The 18473-nt window shown below is 39.2% G+C and overlaps 1 protein-coding gene across 4 annotated transcripts in view; it reads left to right on the top strand.

Annotated features, from left to right (window-relative positions):
- LOC121328658 (rho guanine nucleotide exchange factor 10-like protein) overlaps nucleotides 1-18473 on the top strand; it is a 67383-nt gene that overhangs the window by 3700 nt on the left and 45210 nt on the right. For 2 of the 4 annotated variants that reach the window (XM_041273563.1, XM_041273564.1), the window contains exons 2-7: nucleotides 6495-6830; nucleotides 7133-7160; nucleotides 12647-12753; nucleotides 14650-14742; nucleotides 15872-16005; nucleotides 17722-17838. In XM_041273563.1, coding sequence (XP_041129497.1) covers nucleotides 6500-6830; nucleotides 7133-7160; nucleotides 12647-12753; nucleotides 14650-14742; nucleotides 15872-16005; nucleotides 17722-17838 — 810 coding nt within the window. In that variant the 5' untranslated portion in view covers nucleotides 6495-6499. Of the gene's footprint in view, nucleotides 1-6494; nucleotides 6831-7132; nucleotides 7161-10181; nucleotides 10226-12646; nucleotides 12754-14649; nucleotides 14743-15871; nucleotides 16006-17721; nucleotides 17839-18473 lie in introns of those variants that run through there. The other 2 variants (XM_041273565.1, XM_041273566.1) reach the window with 2 other exon arrangements.

The raw sequence follows: 18473 nt of genomic DNA, 5'->3' as shown, positions 1-18473 counted from the left end.
ACAATATGCTTCTGAATTGAAGGAAACCTAAAACCATTGGTTAAATGTGCCTTATTATTACAATACACCATTGTTTTGGATTTGGGTATTTCAGTTTGGAGTTTATTTTAATGTAATTTATTATATTTATTATTAATAATACTTTTAGACAAGGTCATCCTTAACAAAGTATTGGTTAACTAAAGTTGACACAGTCACGTATAGGCAGGGCTGCGTTTCTGCTTTTTGTATTGAAAAGTACTGTCTAAAACCGGCAATAGTTGTTTCTTTGATTGTAATATAAATAAAGAGAAAAAATACTATAGGCGGCATAAAAGCATTTGGGGTTGGGTTTTTGATATGGCCCAACTGGTATGCCCAATAGTGGTTAATAGGCTCTGATACAATCTAGGGCCTCTTTAGTGTTAGGCTTTGGCTTTATCTACAGGGAAGTTCAATGCTAGGAATTTGGTATCCAAGTTGCAGCCCAGAGATAATAACACTATAGGAAAATGCTACACCTTCAGGTGTATCCACACAGAAACTTAACATTACTCATACCTGTAGGCTTTGGGTTGCTGTCTCGCCTCCATTCATAAGATTAGGTCAAGGAAATGTTTTAACGGGAGATATGTTCCGGGAGCATAACATGTGTTATGATTTTGCTTAAAGAGAGCGCCCTCAGGAAAGAGTTATCAGTGTATGCATAGCTGTGTGTTTCAGTGTTTGCACAGTGTATGCACAGGAGCCCTGTGTTCACATGGGTTCAGCTTGTCTGTAGATAGACTTCTGGAGTCATGACTGTTCCTGAGCCTTGAGGCAAATCTATAGTCTCATTCACCTTGCTCCCCATCGACAGTCTTTTCCATGAAAGAGGTTTCTTAAGAGTGCTGAATGAACCCAGATTTCCATATTTTCTTGGTGGCTGTAAAGGTGTAATCTACTTCCTTTTAAGAGATTCAACCCCACACTTGGCAGATCCACAATAAGTCTTGCAATACCAGATGGGAAGATTTCTTATTAACTGACTGGGCCACAGAAGATGCAAGCTAAGTGACTGGGAAGCAGTGTGGTCTAGTGTTCAGAGCTGAGGGATGGGGAAACAGTGTTTTACTTGTTTCTTTTAGTTTAGCAGATTAACTTTACTCCTGAAAATGACCAGTAGAGATCTCGATTGCATGTGTTAGCTATCTCTCCTTTTAAAGGCTGAGAAAATATTAATGTTTTTGGATGACATAAATCCTCTGAAAACTGGAGCAGACTTTTGTGATGAAACTTTGTTTTCTCTCAGCGGTGTTCTTCCGTGGTGATGTCACCCCCCCACCACCCCTGCAGGACAGCAAAGGAGCCAATCCAATGCTGGAATTGTTTTGGATAGGAAGTGATTTTGCAACAGCTGAAATACAAAGCAGATGTTGCATGCAGAGAAGAGGGTTCGATTCCAAGATGTGGGAGTGAGGGCTTGTGTGTTTTTCTGGAGTTTTATCATCAACACAAATAAAAACAATGAAATACAAGGGGTCAGTAGAGACAATCTGCAGCTAATAATGGTGACAGTCGTTCATTGGAATGAGTTGAACATTGAAGAAGGAAGAGGGGGAGTGGGAGCTAACACACTCCAGTAAACTGATCTGAGCCAGAGGCAGTAAACCTTTTACAGGGTATCTCTGGTTATTGTCTGAGTAGCAATCCTCCCTACCTTCTGAGCTCACATTCTACAAATCCTACCTGTTATGCACTTCCATGTAAGGTCTCAAATGTGCAGTTTTGAAAGAAAAATATGTTATAGCAAACATGTATTTTCACTTTAAAACACACTATATGTCTTTACACTACAGTTGGTTAAAGCGATATCTGTTTGCAAGCCTGGTTTGGAGGTAGTCTTGCATTTCCTTGTTCATTTCACCTGGAAAGTGAAATTGCCAACCTGTCGCTTTAAGACACTGCAGAGGGGACGTGAACTTGGAAATGATACAGACTTCTTGCTTTGCTTGCCTTATGCCACATTTCCATCAAACCAGCTTGATCCAGTATCAAACTGGGGCTGCAGCCGGTTCTATCCGCAGTGTACAATCTACAATCCAATCCGCAATCGGACATTGCACAAAAGTCAAAGACCACCTGTAAGGTTTTGTATAATTACTTTGTAGAAATAATTTCACCAACTTGAAACATTTCCCTGACTTTATAAAATATTCACAGACTTCATGCAGTCTGAAATTTAAAACCCACCTCTAGCATGAACATAAGGCTCCTATCACAGAGCAGTTTGGTCCATTCTTGGTGCTATGAGTTGAACACACCTGTGCTTGTTACCTATACACTATGGCTCACAAAGCTCATATTAAAACATGGAATGGATGAAACTGCTATGCAATAGGAATCTTATTGCCATCCCTGCAGTGCGAGTTGCAGAAACCATTTTAACTGGGGCTGAGAGAGTCCCAACTGAAATCAATTTGATCTCGATATGGTGCTGATGGAAATGAACGAGTCTAATATTCTAAATAAACCAGTGTGACATTCAGGAATATACTATTGGTAAAGTTGCCAACATAACAGTTACTAGAACTGTTTCATTCTCCATTTCATTTCATCCAGTTACAGCTCTGAGAATGGATGTCTGGAAGAGAGTAGCTGAATTTAATTTAAAAGCAGTTTAAATCTCTTGTAGCTGTGATGTACTGAGATGTGTGTCTGATTGGGAGATGTGTGTTTGACTGGGAAGTGTGTGCATGGTGTCTGTGCGCAGTTCAGTCTTCCAGCAGCCAAATTCTTTGAAGCTCAGGCCTGTCACCAAGGCAGGCTTCACATTCTAGGCCAGACTGGCTCCAAATAAAAATCGGGGAAATAAAACAAGAGCGAGAAATTATGTAGAAAACCTCGTTTCTGGATGACTGATTGTTGCTAAGTGGATAAAGGCCGCTTAGCAACTAAAGCTTTCTAAAAAGTATTCCTGAAATACCTTGGTATGCGTACGACATATCCCTGTTAAAGTAATATATCTCTCTTCTTTAGATTTACTGTGTACATCATGTTCTGTTTCACACATCACATCTTGGTGGCTTTTCAAGGCTCAGAAGTTCAAAGTTCAGGAGCTGTTCTTTAGTTCTAGTTGCGTACCATAGATACATGTAACATAGACTAGATCCGCCAAAGTGCCTTAGAAGTAAGAGCCAGCGCCATCTAGTGACCTGCCACTTTGCAAACAAGTTTCCTTCAGTTTTTCTGGCAGTGAGCTTAGGTAATGCTGCTGCTTACTAATATCAAGACTCTTTATTTGTAGCCTGTATTATATATGTCTATGGCAGGCAACTAGACCTGGAGAACAGCTTCTGAACTCAAAGCACCTTAACACAGACTTAAAAAAACTCCCACAATATTTGCAATCATAAAAACACAAAGCAATGTATTTTGAATGTACTAACTCTTTACAGCTCCTTCTGCCTCCAAGCCAAGGCAGACAGTGTAAGGCAGAGATCTGCAGTGCATTAATTCCACATTTTATTGCTTTCTAATCCTTTTAATGCATTGTCTGTTAAAGACTATCACCTCGGCACAGTGTTTTCTGTTTACACCTTTATCCAAGTTTTCATTTGTAGAAACCTTAAAACTGCCGGCCCAATAGATCTCACAGGCTCAACTGCCATATTAGGAGAAGCCAATGCAAAACTGAAATAGCCCTTCCGATAAACGCTATTTTCCAAAATAGAAAATGGATGAGGTCCAAGTTTTTCCAGCGTGCAGAACAACCACTTTAATAGCCTTCTTTGGAGAGCGTACCCTGGTTACAATATTCAACAAGATACTGTAGACTTTATAATGGAACTAAACCTTACTAGGACCCCATCTAATGTTAATTTTTGGAACTTCCTTCCAATGTCCAATCTTGACAAAGTCAAGACTAATTTCATGCTTTATTATTTTTAGTAAAAAAATTGAATGACTGCAATGGATGCTAATTAATTGCTGTCACGGCATTATTAATGCAAAGAAGCTTATTCTCCAAAAGAGTTTAATAGCAGACCAAAGGAAGTGCTGCTCACCACTGCTGTCAGAGTGTGGAATCCAGATCTAAACACAGAACAAATTATAGGCTTATAAAGCAAGCCTTCAGTCTGGATGAACAGCTCCCTTTAAATCATAACCACTTCAGCCCAGAACATGTACTGACACAGTACAGGCTCTGGGACTAGAATTTGAGAGCAGAAACACGTCAACTTTTACAAAGCAAACTGAACTGAAAAAAAACGAAACCCTGCAAGACAAAGGTTTACCAAAATAACCATGAAAACAGCAGGTTTTCTGCTGCTGAGGGCAAAAAAAAGAGGCAATAGTTCTGGAAACAAACACAGCCAAAATACTGGAGTTTGTGCCAGTCCGCATTTAACATCTTGCGTTTTAATGATTTTAAACATTTTGGCAATAGCCCCCATTGAATTGAACTGTAGAGATGTGGGTATAGAGCTATGCCAATTTCATGACAGCAGCTCTCCTCTGGTCCCAAAGGGACTTTAGGCATTTACTGAGTGAAACCCATGGGTTCTTTATCAATCTGGATGGGTTATTTTTTTTCAGTTTGTGGATATCAATACAAATTAATGACTTTCATATGTGATAGCGTGAACACAGTTTCACAATTACTGCTTTCACAGTCCTTAGCTGTACCGTATCACAGGAAATGGTTCACAAACTTTTGACGTTTGTAGATTTCTTTCCACTATATTTTTAGACCCAAATGCTTTCTGTGATATACGATAATGTTTCATATTCTATAAAGTTTTACCCAACAAGCATGCATGTTCAACCAGAAATGTAGAATTCCTGTCTGTCGTGCGTTAGCTTAGTGTTGAAAGATGAGGGGCAAAGACACTGGCTACAGTTAGACTGAAGGTGGCAAGGAGGTGAGCGCACCCCCACCCTGAACACCCTGACTTTTAATCCTGTTCCTCTCTCAAGACTGACAACAGATCTGAAATTCTTGTACAGCTATGGCCAAACGTTTTGCATCCTCCTATAGCACGAATCACTGTGCTTCATAAAGGCAAATGAAACCTGATGAATAATGTTACGTCAACATGTTGAATTGCATTCCGCTTTGTAGTTTTCCATATAAGAAAAAAAAACTGAAAAAATGTGACATTTCGAAATCTAACATGAAATACTGTGCTACTGTTTTGGTTTCCGGTAGACTTTCGAGATTTCATTTTATAATTTCTTTAGTTGCATGATGTTAAATAAAAAAATTCAATATAGATTTTTAAAATGATGTCTCCATCCTAAAATTTTAGGCGATGCAAAACCTTTGGGCATAGTTGTCCACTGAGTGTTTAGTTATTGTGCTTGAAATGTAGGAATGTAGGGGAGGAGAAATGAAACATCTTGGAGTTGTTATGAAGCAAAGGGGCTTGCCTTCCTTGAATCATCTGACGCAGTACTGAAAGCTGTGATCATTGATGGTAAAGCTACTGATTAAACCACCCTAGGCTCCTGCATAACACGACACACAATCCAGCTCTTCAGCTTGCTTTAGGAGTCAAGTGCGGAATGTGACAGGACAGGTGCAGCTGACACGTTGTCCCATGATGAAACGAAATGCTCTAAATGTCACCTGCAAATCAGCAAGTCTTCTAATTAAAGATGAACTCCCTCATTAAATACATACACACCTCTTGAAATGTTTAGTATGTGTAATAAAGTGAAACATGTGACTGTGGATACCTTGTGTTTACCTGCTCTGTTGCCAGCACTGTAATGTGAATTTGGCAGGATCTAAAATGAAACCCTATAGTGCAATACAAGGGGCTGTGAACAAGATTACTGTTTCCTTGTTTTTCAAAATATAGAAATTGCACAAGAGCAATGAAACGGTAACTTTGTTGTTTTGCTTTACAACTCACCTGTCAATGTTACAAAGCTGGATTTAAACAACCAGCAATATGTGGGAGGATGTACAGCAGGGGAGGCAGGAGGGGAGACACTTCACATTTTTCCATATATTTGGAAAAGCACAGATCCAGTTATGATGAAACTTGGTATTAACGTTATTTAGAGTAAGTTACAGAGAGTATCAGATTGGGGGGATACATGGAGGTGTCTATCAGCACATCTGTCCGTCTGTATGTCACATTTACTTACCTAATGACATCTAGGTCTTAAATACTACAATTTTCATTAACCTATTCATTGCCATTTTTTATTCCACACGATGCTATACATACTGTTGGTATCCATCAAGTTCATTAACTTTTTCAACTATTGATACAGATAACTATGTTACTGACATTCTTTTTTGGTAGCATTAACAAAGAGTTTTCTCCTTATGAAAAAACGTAACGTTTTGAAAAAATGTCCCTCAGTTTCTGTAGGATCAGATGAGCCCTCAAGCTTATAATACATATAGATTTACAGGTATGCATGGTTCTAATCACCAGCTAAAGTATGTGAGTCTGTCGACAGGCCTGTGCAGTGAACCTGCCAGCCAAAGTGTTGACAGTGATTTGTTTCCCTCACAGTCACCATGGCGACAGAACCCTCAGAAGACAGGAAGGAGTCGGAGGAGGAAGAGGTGGATGAAGATCAGGGGGAGAAGTTTGATTTTGAGGACAGTGCCAACGAGGACGACAAAATGGACAGTCCCACGAAAAAAGACAATGAACAGACTGTCCATGCTACACAGGAGACAGTGGAGCTGAACTCAGACCCCAACCCTCAGACAGATCTGCGAACCTCTCCCACTGAACAAGCACAACAGCCTTCCAGAACGAGAAACACGGAATCTGACTTGCCCCCTGCTGGTCAGGAGGACCCCACAGGACCTTCAATCTCCTCTGCACAACCTGCCGGCCCAGGTAAGAGCGCACTAAAAAATGACACGCGGTAATATTTACTTTTGAGAGGTCAATGAGAGTGTGAGAATGAGATGTATATTATGTATACGTTATGTATATATATACATATATATATATATATATATATATATATATATATATATATATATATATATATATATATATCTATATATCTTTCTGTAATCTTTTATTTTTTCAGCTATTGCAGCCACTAGCTGGTTATTGTTGATACTGTCCTATATTTTGAAACCTGTTTAATTTTCTATTAAACTCACTCTTGCTTTCTGCAATCTGTTCAACAGGCTTGGCAGCTAGTGAGGCAACAGGAGGGTAAGTTACTTTTCACTATAACAGGAAGCTATGATTAGACATACTGTCCCAACCAAGGGCTGTTACAAAAACATTCAAGTACAGAAAGATGGGCTTAGGTGCAAACAACATACAACAACATAGAGTGAAGCACTCAAAGAGACTGTATTGAGAACTCTCGTCACCTTGTAGGCTGTAGTCCAGATTATTATTCAGCGCAATCGGAAGCGTTTGTAAATACCGGGGGACAAAGTGTTCATTCCTGTGGGCTGCCTGCAGAGATACTCTCTGAATCCCTGGAATTTGAGATCTGCCGCAGGATTGCTGTGGAGCATTGTTCCTGCACATTAGTGCTGTTTAACTGTACTATCATCTCGTGGAGACGAGATATAACACAATATTATGCAGCGTTGTATTCTAGCTTTGAAATCGGTCCAAGTTGGATTCATGAAATACTGAATTTTTACTGGGTTTTATATTTTAAGATGTTATTATAAACAACTTTGACAGACTGGAGTTATACAGTCGAAAGGTTCAAGCCTGTGTACATATTTGCTCATTTTTAGGTATAAGGAGATTAAACTTTGACAGTATGTTAACAACCCAACAATTTTCACTTAAAGCTGTACTGGATTTCTCTTTTACTCTTTTTTTTTTTTTTTTTTGTTTAAAAAAAAAAACATGTTGCCAGTGAAGCTTTTGTTCCATTTTGTGAGGATGTGCTGGTAACCAAAGTAAAACTTCGCACAGGCCCGTCTAAGTGCTGCGTCAGCTTTTTCAGCTTGTTTTTCCCTCAAAGTGAACCCCCACGGGCACTTATCAAACTAGGCAAACTGTTTTCATTTGTGTCTCTTAAAGCAGAAGCTGTGGCAATACTGTAGGAGTGCTTCAGTGAGTACTGAGCAATGCTTTAAAACCCATCTTGTTAATTATGATTAATAATACTAACATTATCCTTGTGCTCCCTGGTCTTGTTTTCAAATCAATTGCTATAGCTGTAAAGGGCTGCTGCTTCATGGTTCCAAATCAAATGCTGTGCTTTAACACGCTGTAAAGATTTAATCATATGAATGCATTCGAATATTCTTTTAAATGAGAAAAACATATGCCAAGCTCTGTTTGTTCCACAGTAGTTTAAGTACACAGTGCCCTTTGCTAATGCACCTAGCATATGATTTGTCATTTTCACTGCAGCTGTATTCTGGTAGACCCGTTTGGTACACTGTGCAACTGTTCCATAACTTTACTAAATAAAACTAAACAAAAACAAAGTAAACCAGTTCAAACCCAAGACAATTATATTGTCTGATTTTATGAATTGCTACAAGGCATTAAAAAATAAAAGGTGTGGTATTCAAATACAGGTTTAATACACCAGATCAGGTTGTGTGATAAATACAAAACACAATCCCATAATTAGAATCAGTTTATTTTTTTCTGCATGCATCATCTACACACCTAGTAACCATCGGAGATTAGTTACTGTTTTTATCAATGCTGTCTGCACCCATACTGTGCATACCCTATGTGGCATCTTGAACTGACACGCACAAGCTCAGACATGACACTAACCAACTCGAAAAAGCCTGACAGGATTTCAGAACAGAACAAACAGCTGACCAAGGCAAGGTGGGTCCCTGGAAACACCCAGCTTATCCCTCTTTGGCAGACCTTGACCACACCTCCCTGAAAAATGATCCTCACAGGTGTGGTCAATCAGAACCTCACTGATGTCATAATGACCATGTTTCCCATTTTGTTAGTCTCTGCTAAAGTTATTACATCTCCATAGGGCTTAAAGGGCTGGTACGTTTCACTGTAAAAAATGATAATGGACTATGATTTCAAAGGATGTACCCCTTTAAAGGCCTGTGGTATACTCAATTTGCATACACACAGCAGCATTTGCCTGTTGCCATGGTCTCAAGTGAACCAAACTAACCGGTTCAAGCTATTTTTAACTAAATTCTCCTTTTGTTTTGCTCTTTAATGAAAGCAATGTTTTAGTTTAGCGGTGGCCAAAGCTGGTTCTTCCAGTCCTGGTCTTTGTTCCAACCCTGTTCTAAATGGTTTAATTGAACCAATCAAACTTCCATTCTGACCCTGAAGCAGTGGATTACCTCATTTTACCTGTTAAACCTGGAGTGGAATGGCCCTCCAGGACCGAGATTGGACCACCCCCCCTGCTTAAGTTAGCGCAACAGGCACAACTTGTAAATCAATTGTATTGTATTATACTGTAGTTCAGTATAATTGATAGCAGCCTGGTTGCATGATTACAGACTGCAGTTACTTCCTATAAAAATGACACAAAAGGGAAGATGGATGAGGCAGTGTGTGTAAAATGACCTACTTTTAATCCATGACTTGCACTTACAGATATAGATGAGAACCAGATGGAAGTGTTATGAATATATAAAAAAATGATAAATTAATAATTCCCTCTGTAAAATCAGACCAAGCTATACATTTGTTTAGTGCCCATTTATGTGGACTAAAATCATTTAAATTGTGCGAAACTGGAAAGAGACTGCTCACATCAACTCACAAAACCCATTTTAATCTCCTGTGATCCATTCAATTGATTCCTCCGAATACATCTGCATTTGCCGTGACTTCAAAATAGCATCCAAACAATAGAACCTTCCTTTAAACAACAGCTTGTGCAAATTGGCCTAATAATATTTCATTACAATCAATTGTCTTGCATAACAAGTCCATCCTGTTCAAGCTGACAAAGTAATACCTAATATAGTCTTTGCTTTGTTTAAAAAAAAATGTAGAAGTTCAAACCTGAGCAGCATCTTCCCTTGTTGCAGTTCATTCTCTAAATTCAGTACCTTAAGGGTTAACACTGCAGAACACTCAACCTGACCTTTTACCTGCTTATTACATATTTATGAGGTCTCTTGGGCCCGCCTTCCAGGGGAAGAATCTGCAACACTTTTGGGATCTGTGGCAAACACAATATAGAAATCAGCAATACATCTGAAAAGGATTGCTTTGGTATGCAATAAACTCACCATCAGGAATATTAACTCCTGCCATGCCAGCAGCATGTACAAGAGACTGTCTTGGAGAGGCAGGTAAAATAGAAACAAGCTTGGCTTCTCACCTGAGGAAAGTTGGTCTGTGGGGTGTGGTAATCAAGCAGGCTAGCCCTGAAACTTGCCTTAAGTACTGCTGTCGTTCTGAACCTGTTTTACTGTCAAAGAGTTGTTGAAGAATGTGCAATGTTTCCAAAGATACATGGACAACAGTGAGATGAAGTAACCAGATATTTAAAATAGTTGCTTGGAAGAGTTGAAGTGGTTTGTTACTAGATTAACTGTTTCAACAACTGGCTTTAAAGACCTCAAAAGCCTCTTCAGGTGTGCGTAAGAAACGGGTGTGTGTCTCAGAAGGACGGTTTGATTTATTTAATCAAGTAATGCTTACTGTGCAGTAAGTTTTGAGGCAAACTCTACACCAAGTCAAGCAGACTAGCATTTCCATAAAATGTCATGTTGTTCTTGACCTCTAGCTGTGAGAGGGTTATGTAAATAACAAAACAAACAACTTTGTTAAATTTTTAAAGAAATTAAATGTGCTATTACTGGCAAAAGACAATACAGCATTGGAATATCCTGTCAAACACTACCCTTTCAAGAATAGTTAAGAAATGTAAATGACTTTTTTCAGTAAAGACAGTGCAAGGGACAACGTTCAGCTGTTGAATATTTGTACCTTTGGTTAGAAAAGCAATTTATCAAGGTCTGTTTGGTTCCTCTTTTTCGTGTTTTTTTAGTAAGTGGCCTGGTAAAATAAGTTAATAAATAATATTAAAACAGCTTGTTTGTGTGAAGCAGAAACGGAAAACTTGCTTGAAAGTGCTAGTGCCTCAACCATGAATTCTGAGCTACGGTCTGTCAGTGATGGTCTATACCTGAATATACCATTATCTTTGAATTACGGACATCTGTTCTGTAAGGAGTCATATAAGGGTTGTTCCACATTAAATGGATCAACAGTCCCCACCTCCTTCTCAGATTCGTTTGATATCGTATATGGAGGTACTGGAAAGTGTTTAAGAATTACAAAATATTAGCTCTCAATCCTCTTTATTTTTTAAAGCCACCCATGGTCTCCAATATCAATCAATCAATCAATCAATCTTTATTTTATATAGCGCCTCAACCCGGTGGAAATCACGTTAAGTTTGTATTCTCACCAAGACATAACGAGGTATAACTTAATGGTAAAAAGAACTTGGATGAACGACCCTGATTTTGGAAAGGGTACTGTCAGTTTATGTACACCTGTTTTCTGTTGCCCCTCCCAGACCCCAGGCGGGGTTTTAAAGGAACCCATGGATCTAGACCGACTCACTTCCGCGCCACCCATGGTCTCCAATATCAATCAATCAATCAATCAATCTTTATTTTATATAGCACCTTTTTGCAATCATTTGAAGTGGTTCTGTATTGCTCCATATTGAATTACCATTTTTCTTGAATCCTACTTGCTGGGACTAACAACCTTTCCCATGACAGTCAAATCATGTGACAAAACAACCTTTCATCTCTGTCCGCCCCACCCACTCTCCTTGTTTATAGAACAGACGGTGCTGGCTGAGTTGAAGGCTCACATTGTCATGGTATTTGAATGGAATGAGGGAGGCTGATCAGTCCTGGCATTTAGGATTCTCCAGACAAGCTCAAAGCCAGGTAAAGGCAGATTTAGAGAAAAATAATACAATATTGGAACAACCCAGAACAACTCTGAATGATTGCAAATGCCCTACAGTGGTAAGGACAATATAAAGATATATGAATGACAATTTGAAGATACTGGCTCCTTAACTGTTAGGCATTGACGTGGTTCTACAAGATTTCTAAAAGGAAGTAATTAAGAACAATGCAGGGGTGAAAGGCTAGATGTTCTAGGAAGTATGTTGGGATTCTGCAAGACCTTGGATGGTTTAATCTGTTACTGGTATTGCTTGTCTAGAATATCACAGAACCCCTGCAGCACTCCTCTTAGTCTCACACCCCTTATTGGGATGTGAGGATTGGTTGTACTCCCTTAGTTCATCTCTGGTGTCGGAGACCAATATAAATCTGCTGAACACCAAGGGGTGCAATTTATAAAGACACACAAGTAAAAGACAGCCAACAAATACGGTTGCGTTTCTATTTACTCAACATACTTTACGTATCTATGGTATGTAGCAGGTCACACCGTGAATCCACAAGTGAACTATACGCTACAGTCATTAAGCTACAGAACATAATACTATATGCAGCTTCCAAGTGTTAACAGTACTGTAAAAACTGGACTGCAGTGTAACTCAATCAGGTTTTGCAAGGTGTCCTTTCCATTATTAATAAGCATTCTTCACTATGAAGCCTCTGAGAAGTTAACAGTATAAAACAGCTCTTTTTAAGTTTGGTGGTCTGCAAGAGTCTGCCAATCAAATGGTATGTATTGAACTTGAGTTTGTTCCTTTATTTATTTATTTTTTTAAGAGTTTCAACTTCCACTGAACCAAAGATTTCAGAGCAAGAGGAGGCTCCGGGAGTCTCTAAGGACAAATCAGAGGGTCTTTCCTGGAAGAGAAACAGCATCTATGATGGTAAGGAGGTGGTCTTCAGTATCTCAGCAATGCTTGTTACAATATGTGGCTGTTTTATATGATTTAAGAATGTTTGAGTATGTGTTGGATTTATTATAGGCATGCAAAGTGACATGTGGTTTTAACTGAGGGACTGGGAGAGAGTGTATGGTCTAGTAATTAGAGCTGTGGGGATGAGAGGCAGTGCTTCTAGTAAGAGCTAAAGGATTCTGGGACAGTGCGGTTCGAGCTGAGGCACTTGGAGGTAGTGTGGCCTTCTGATTAGAGCTGAAGGACTAAGAGGCAGTGTGGTCTAGTGGTTAGAAATTAGATATTTGGAGGTCTTGTGGCTTAGTGGTGAGGCCGAGCACCAACATCAAGCACATCAGAATTGCAGAGATACCTGCTGATCTCACCTCTTTTTAACGCCAGTAAAATTATGTTTTTAAACCTCAAGAGATGCCCTGACTGGCTTGAGGTGAATATATTTGTGAACATTTGATTGTTGCTAACCTATAATTCCTGTGAGGTGCCACTATAAAATGAACCCACTTTAGCTGCAAATATTTATTTTAAAACATGAAAAATTCAAGCAAAATATAGCATACAAGCTCTGGTTTTAAGTTGGCAGGATTTTTTAAAAAGTTCTTCCACAGACACTTGATTAAATACCCAGTACCCTCATGCTTGCTGTTGATAAAACCAAGGCTTTAGCTACACACTGAACTGATTAATGCAAATGTCCTGCTGCTTGTACTTTTCTGTGCCAGTGTTTTATCTTTTGTGTACGACCTCTAACCAGCTGTAAGTGAAATGGCTTAATTCAGCAAGCATAGTTGAGTGGGAATATTGGATGTGTTACCAGTGTGCTAAATGTGTAGCCATTTACAAAGCCCTCCCCAAAAGCTTTCAGTAGCATTGGTACTGCTTTTGTTATTTTCCCAATTATTACAGCATTTTTTTATTTATATGTTATTGGGACGTTAGGATTGGTTTGGGCCACAAATTAGGAAAGGAAGTATTTTTGACCTGTCTCTGAACAAGAAGACCGTTTTGTACATACTGAAAATGTGAGACTTCAACACGGATAATGAAAAGTTGGCTTCAGCTATATCTTTTTAGTTTTTAGTAACCTAATACCAAATTCAGTTGTACTGCAAAGTAGTACAATAGATGAGCAGAAATAAGACTCTCATTGTGTAGCACTTTGAACATGTCAGGGTTTATTATTTGATTAGCTACCCATTGTGCTGGACTACCGTATAGTGGGTAAAGCCTGGTATGGATCAAACTAAGCAACGGGAGTCCGGTTTCTAACTGTGGGTAGAGTAGACCGCTCCTTTTCTAATTGTCCAGTTCTCATCTTGTATTTGAACTCAAATTGAAATCACAAAAAGGTTTTGAAAGAAAATTGGGAATGCGAACATTGGGAAATTGTTTTGACTAGAAGTCTTTCTTAGTGTCTAATTGATCTGTTTTAAACATTTCTCTAAGAATTGCTTAGGCTTCTTTGTATTACTACATATCTTACCATTGAGTCTCTCTCTCTCTCTCCCTAACCCCCAGTTTGCCTATATTAAGCTAAAAACCAGGGTCTCTCTTAAATTGTTTGTGCCAGGAAAAAGGTTGCAAGTGTCCGTGTTTGAAATATTCCTCACACTTTGAGGTGCTGTCCAAGATTCCTTGAGTCAGCTCTATGAAATATGACCTAAAAGTCTTTGTGTACATTTAACAACTTCGCACCAAAAAATAAATGCCTGCTGGAAAATGATGCAGTCAAATTTTTCAGAATAGAATTAGACAAACATTTTTATACAAAGACACAAAGCCAATGTCTGTCATATTCTGGAACAAATACATTTTCTATAAAAACATCTTGTCAAACCTAAATTAATAATTGTATTTGTTTTATTTTAGCCCAATCCACGCCAGCAGTGGAGCCTGGGACAGAGAGCCCTGAAGTGATCTATGATGATGTTCCTTGTGAGAATATCCAGCCCAAGATAGAAGGTGAGAGCAGACTTCTTCATTCAATAGCTACTCTTGAAATGTGTTTCTGGATGTTGGTTTTTAATTAAACGTTTTAACACTGGGTGGACACTTCAAGGCTCTTGATCCATAGCCCGCCTGCAGTTCTGAATCCAGTCAAATCATTTTTGTTAGCTGTTAGAAGTATAGCGACAGCATCATTATTGTCTTTATTTTTTATTATTTTGGTGGACTATTTTGGCCCCTGTTTGCAATAAGGCTTGTTTTTAAGGGCAGTTTTTTTAAGCACTTGTAGTTGAAGAGTTTATGAAGATGTATTTTACCCTCTAGAAACATTGAAAAGGGTTTCACAAACAAAATGGGTTTAAAAACACACCACTTTTAATATAACAAAACACTCAGTTGTGCCTACGCCCATTATAACAAACATGTATATGTCATTTAAACTTGAACAAACTAGTAAGAGTACATAACGTTTATTGTGACTGAAACCTATTGTGTCCATACCTTTTTGGAGGTCAATGCCAAGTCTTAGCAATTCTGACTCACTTTTAGTTATCCATTTGATCCTTTGTAAAAATACCCTGCCCTATAAAAATACATCCACCTATTACAATACTAGACAAAACAGACAACGTTGCAATGCCATCATTCACTTAGCAACTAAAAGTAAATGCACCTGTGCATAAAAACACTGGTCTAGCAACAAAACAACTGTGATACTGCAGTATAGGGCTCCAAGCTCGCAAGAAATGTCAGCATCAGTGTTATATCTAACACAGCCGAGTTCTTTGAGCAAATTGTATGTTGTTACCCTTTCAGCCCTTTGTGTGCGTGACACAAATTAACATACAACTGATGAAGTTGTATTAGCTCTACCTTTCAAAGAAAAACTAGAAATATAAACACAATGATATAAGAATATGAGACATAGAGCCGTTAAAGTTACACAGCTAGAATTACATTTCAGGCCTTTTATTTCAGAATAGTTTTATTTTTCATTTCTTGGTAATTTCTGTGTCTTTCATCAAAAAATAAAAAGTGCTTTTATAATTGACTCTGGTGGAGCTCGACTCACCGTGGAATCCAGGCCCTCTGTTGAAGCGCGCTGCCCTGACCTGTGTGCTCTTGTCTGGGTCGTGTCTGCTAGATGAGCTGGTCTATGAAGACGTGCAGCACGAGGAGGAGCCAGGCCCCCAGGATGGCTGGAGCACCAGTGAGTTCGAGAGCTACGATGAGCAGTCTGAAGAGGAGAGTGAGAGCAAGCTCTCCACGCGCAGCAAGGTACTGCTGGGGAGGAAGGCATTCTGTTGGGGTTAAAATTATATATATATATCTATATATATATATAGTTTTTATACCTTTTTATACTTTTTAACCCTCATGAGAACACGTTGGAAAACATAATTTCCTGGTAACCGGCGATACACATTACAAAACTAAAACAATTTTATTAAATTCAACCAGGTTACCTGGACTTATCCTTTTAAAAGAATTATGCTTTGCATAGTGTAACAGAATTGGTGCATGACAACTGCCTAAAAGGAAACAAAAATCAAGTCACGAGATCCACATACTAAAGCGCTGTGGGGTACGAATGGACCCCAGCTTACCTTATGAAGGTTAAATAAATTGCTACAAACTTTTGTCCACTGTCTTCTTCACAGAGCAAGGATGAAATTAAGTCTAAGTTTACAATAGCTAGGTAGATGCGTGACTCGCAACTATTTCTTAAAACACACATAGATAATTTGTGTGTGCGTTTTTTTTTTTTTTTTTTTTTTTGAAGTGCCCCGGGATGCTCCGCATGAAGAACCATTTCATTTACAATAATATAATGATCTCCAGTGGTCCTTGTGGTCAGGTGGCCCTGGTGTAATCTAGGTGGGGAGAATTACAACTCCAATATACTCTTACAGTTCTTTGCTGGAAAAGTGGCTCTTCTCTTCCTTCAGCTGAATGTGGGGTTTAGGGAAGGGGAATGGCTAAGTGTTAGCAGAAGAACGAATAACCTGCTCTGAAGGGTGTCCCATTCTACACGGTGAGTTCGCTGGTATAGGGAGATGTTCAGATCCAGAGATAGTGTAAGTGCTTTATGGAGGCTGGTCTTTGGCCTGGAAGTGACGTAAGGAATGGGGTTCCTTCAAACTGAAAGTTCTTTTTAGTTTCTCTTCCTCTTTGGATTGTCCTACTTGTCGTGCTTCTGCTAGATTTTTTTGTCTCTCTCTTCTTCTCTGTGCTGTGGTGAATGCTGGCATTTAGAAACACCTGGGAGCTTTGCTGAGCCTTCTCTCGCTTTTCAAGGTACTGGTAGATCTTCCATCACTTAGTTTCTACCTTTGCTTATTCCGTCACAGGACCTCAAGGATATTTGTTACTGTAATGGATGGTTCTGCTGAAATTGGGCTGTAAAAGCAGAGAGGTTGCTTAAGAATAAAGAGGGAGCGTATACAGTGTGGGAATGCAAAATTCACATGATTAGGCCAGAAGCTGTTCATATTTTCTGTAACCCTGCAAAATGCATAGCAAAAGAGGTTTAGTGTTGAAAATTATTGTATTTCAACAGTAGTCTGCAATGCAACAATATCAGCCTAAATATTGAAGCTCTGAAAAGGAAATATTCTGCTGTTTTTGGTTATTTGTCTTGAGAGTGGCTCATTAAAGCCATTTGGAGTGCAGGACATGCATTCTGCAGTGGCAAGTTGACAATTTTAGCAGGTTGGATTGGCCCTTTGCAGGGAGGAAATTTGTCTGGAGATTCTCATCTATCATGCATCTGTGACACCAACTGGTCAGGCATTCCCCCAGTCCTGGTAAAACCCGTCTCGACTGGGTCCTTGTCACCAGGGTTAAAATACCCTTGCTCTTTTGCAGGAAACTCACAAACTCTGTGTTTATTGCTGCTTTGCTTGCCTTCATTCTCCCCCTCTCCTCTCTCCTGTCTCTCCATCTCTCTCCTCTCTGCTTCCCTGTATTGGGTTACCGTGGCGATGCCCGCAGCTCTCCCCTGACGTGCGGGGCCTGAAGGAACGGTGCGCCCGGACCAAGCGCGAGCTGCTTGCTATGAGGCTGGGGCGCCGTGACATCAGCCAGATAAAACAGAGCTATGACTGGAAGGTACAGCCGGCTGCCTGGCTTGGAATTAGGGGCAGGGGGTGGGTGTGGAATTAAACCAAACGATTCTTGGACAACAGAAGCGTTTTTGGAGTCCTCGTGTTCTTCTCGACACTCAATGGCTATTGCTTTTGGTTGATAATTGCTAGGAAAAAAAAAATCAAATGCAGGTTTGTGATAATGTTCGTGTCTTTCAAATGGGAAAATAAGACGCTAATTCTTATTGGATATGATTTTTTATCACTCTGGCAATCGTTTAAAAAATAGTAACAAACTTTAGCGTTACATACATAGTAGGATAACACCTCTCCCCAGGTCTTAACATCTCAATTTTCTTTTCAGTTCGATGACCAATTTTTCCTTCAGGCAAAAGTGTTCCTGCAACAGGGAAACACCCACTGCTAGCTAGACTGACATTTGGGGAATGTAGACAAACTATACGGTCAACAAAGTCTGAGGTGTTTGAAGTAGAGTAAATAGAAGGCTAAACTACTGAAAATATTGCAAAAAAAAAAAAAAAAAAAAGACACCAAAGAGCAATATCGTAAAGTGAATAATTCTGTGAGTCAGCTATACATAAATAAATAGACGTCAATACAAATCGACAGATAAACTTTCCACACAAGGATTTATCTTGA

This window comes from Polyodon spathula, chromosome 16, assembly GCF_017654505.1.
Source record: "Polyodon spathula isolate WHYD16114869_AA chromosome 16, ASM1765450v1, whole genome shotgun sequence".
Classification (NCBI taxonomy): domain Eukaryota; kingdom Metazoa; phylum Chordata; class Actinopteri; order Acipenseriformes; family Polyodontidae; genus Polyodon; species Polyodon spathula.
This window is presented reverse-complemented; position numbering and strand designations above follow the sequence as displayed.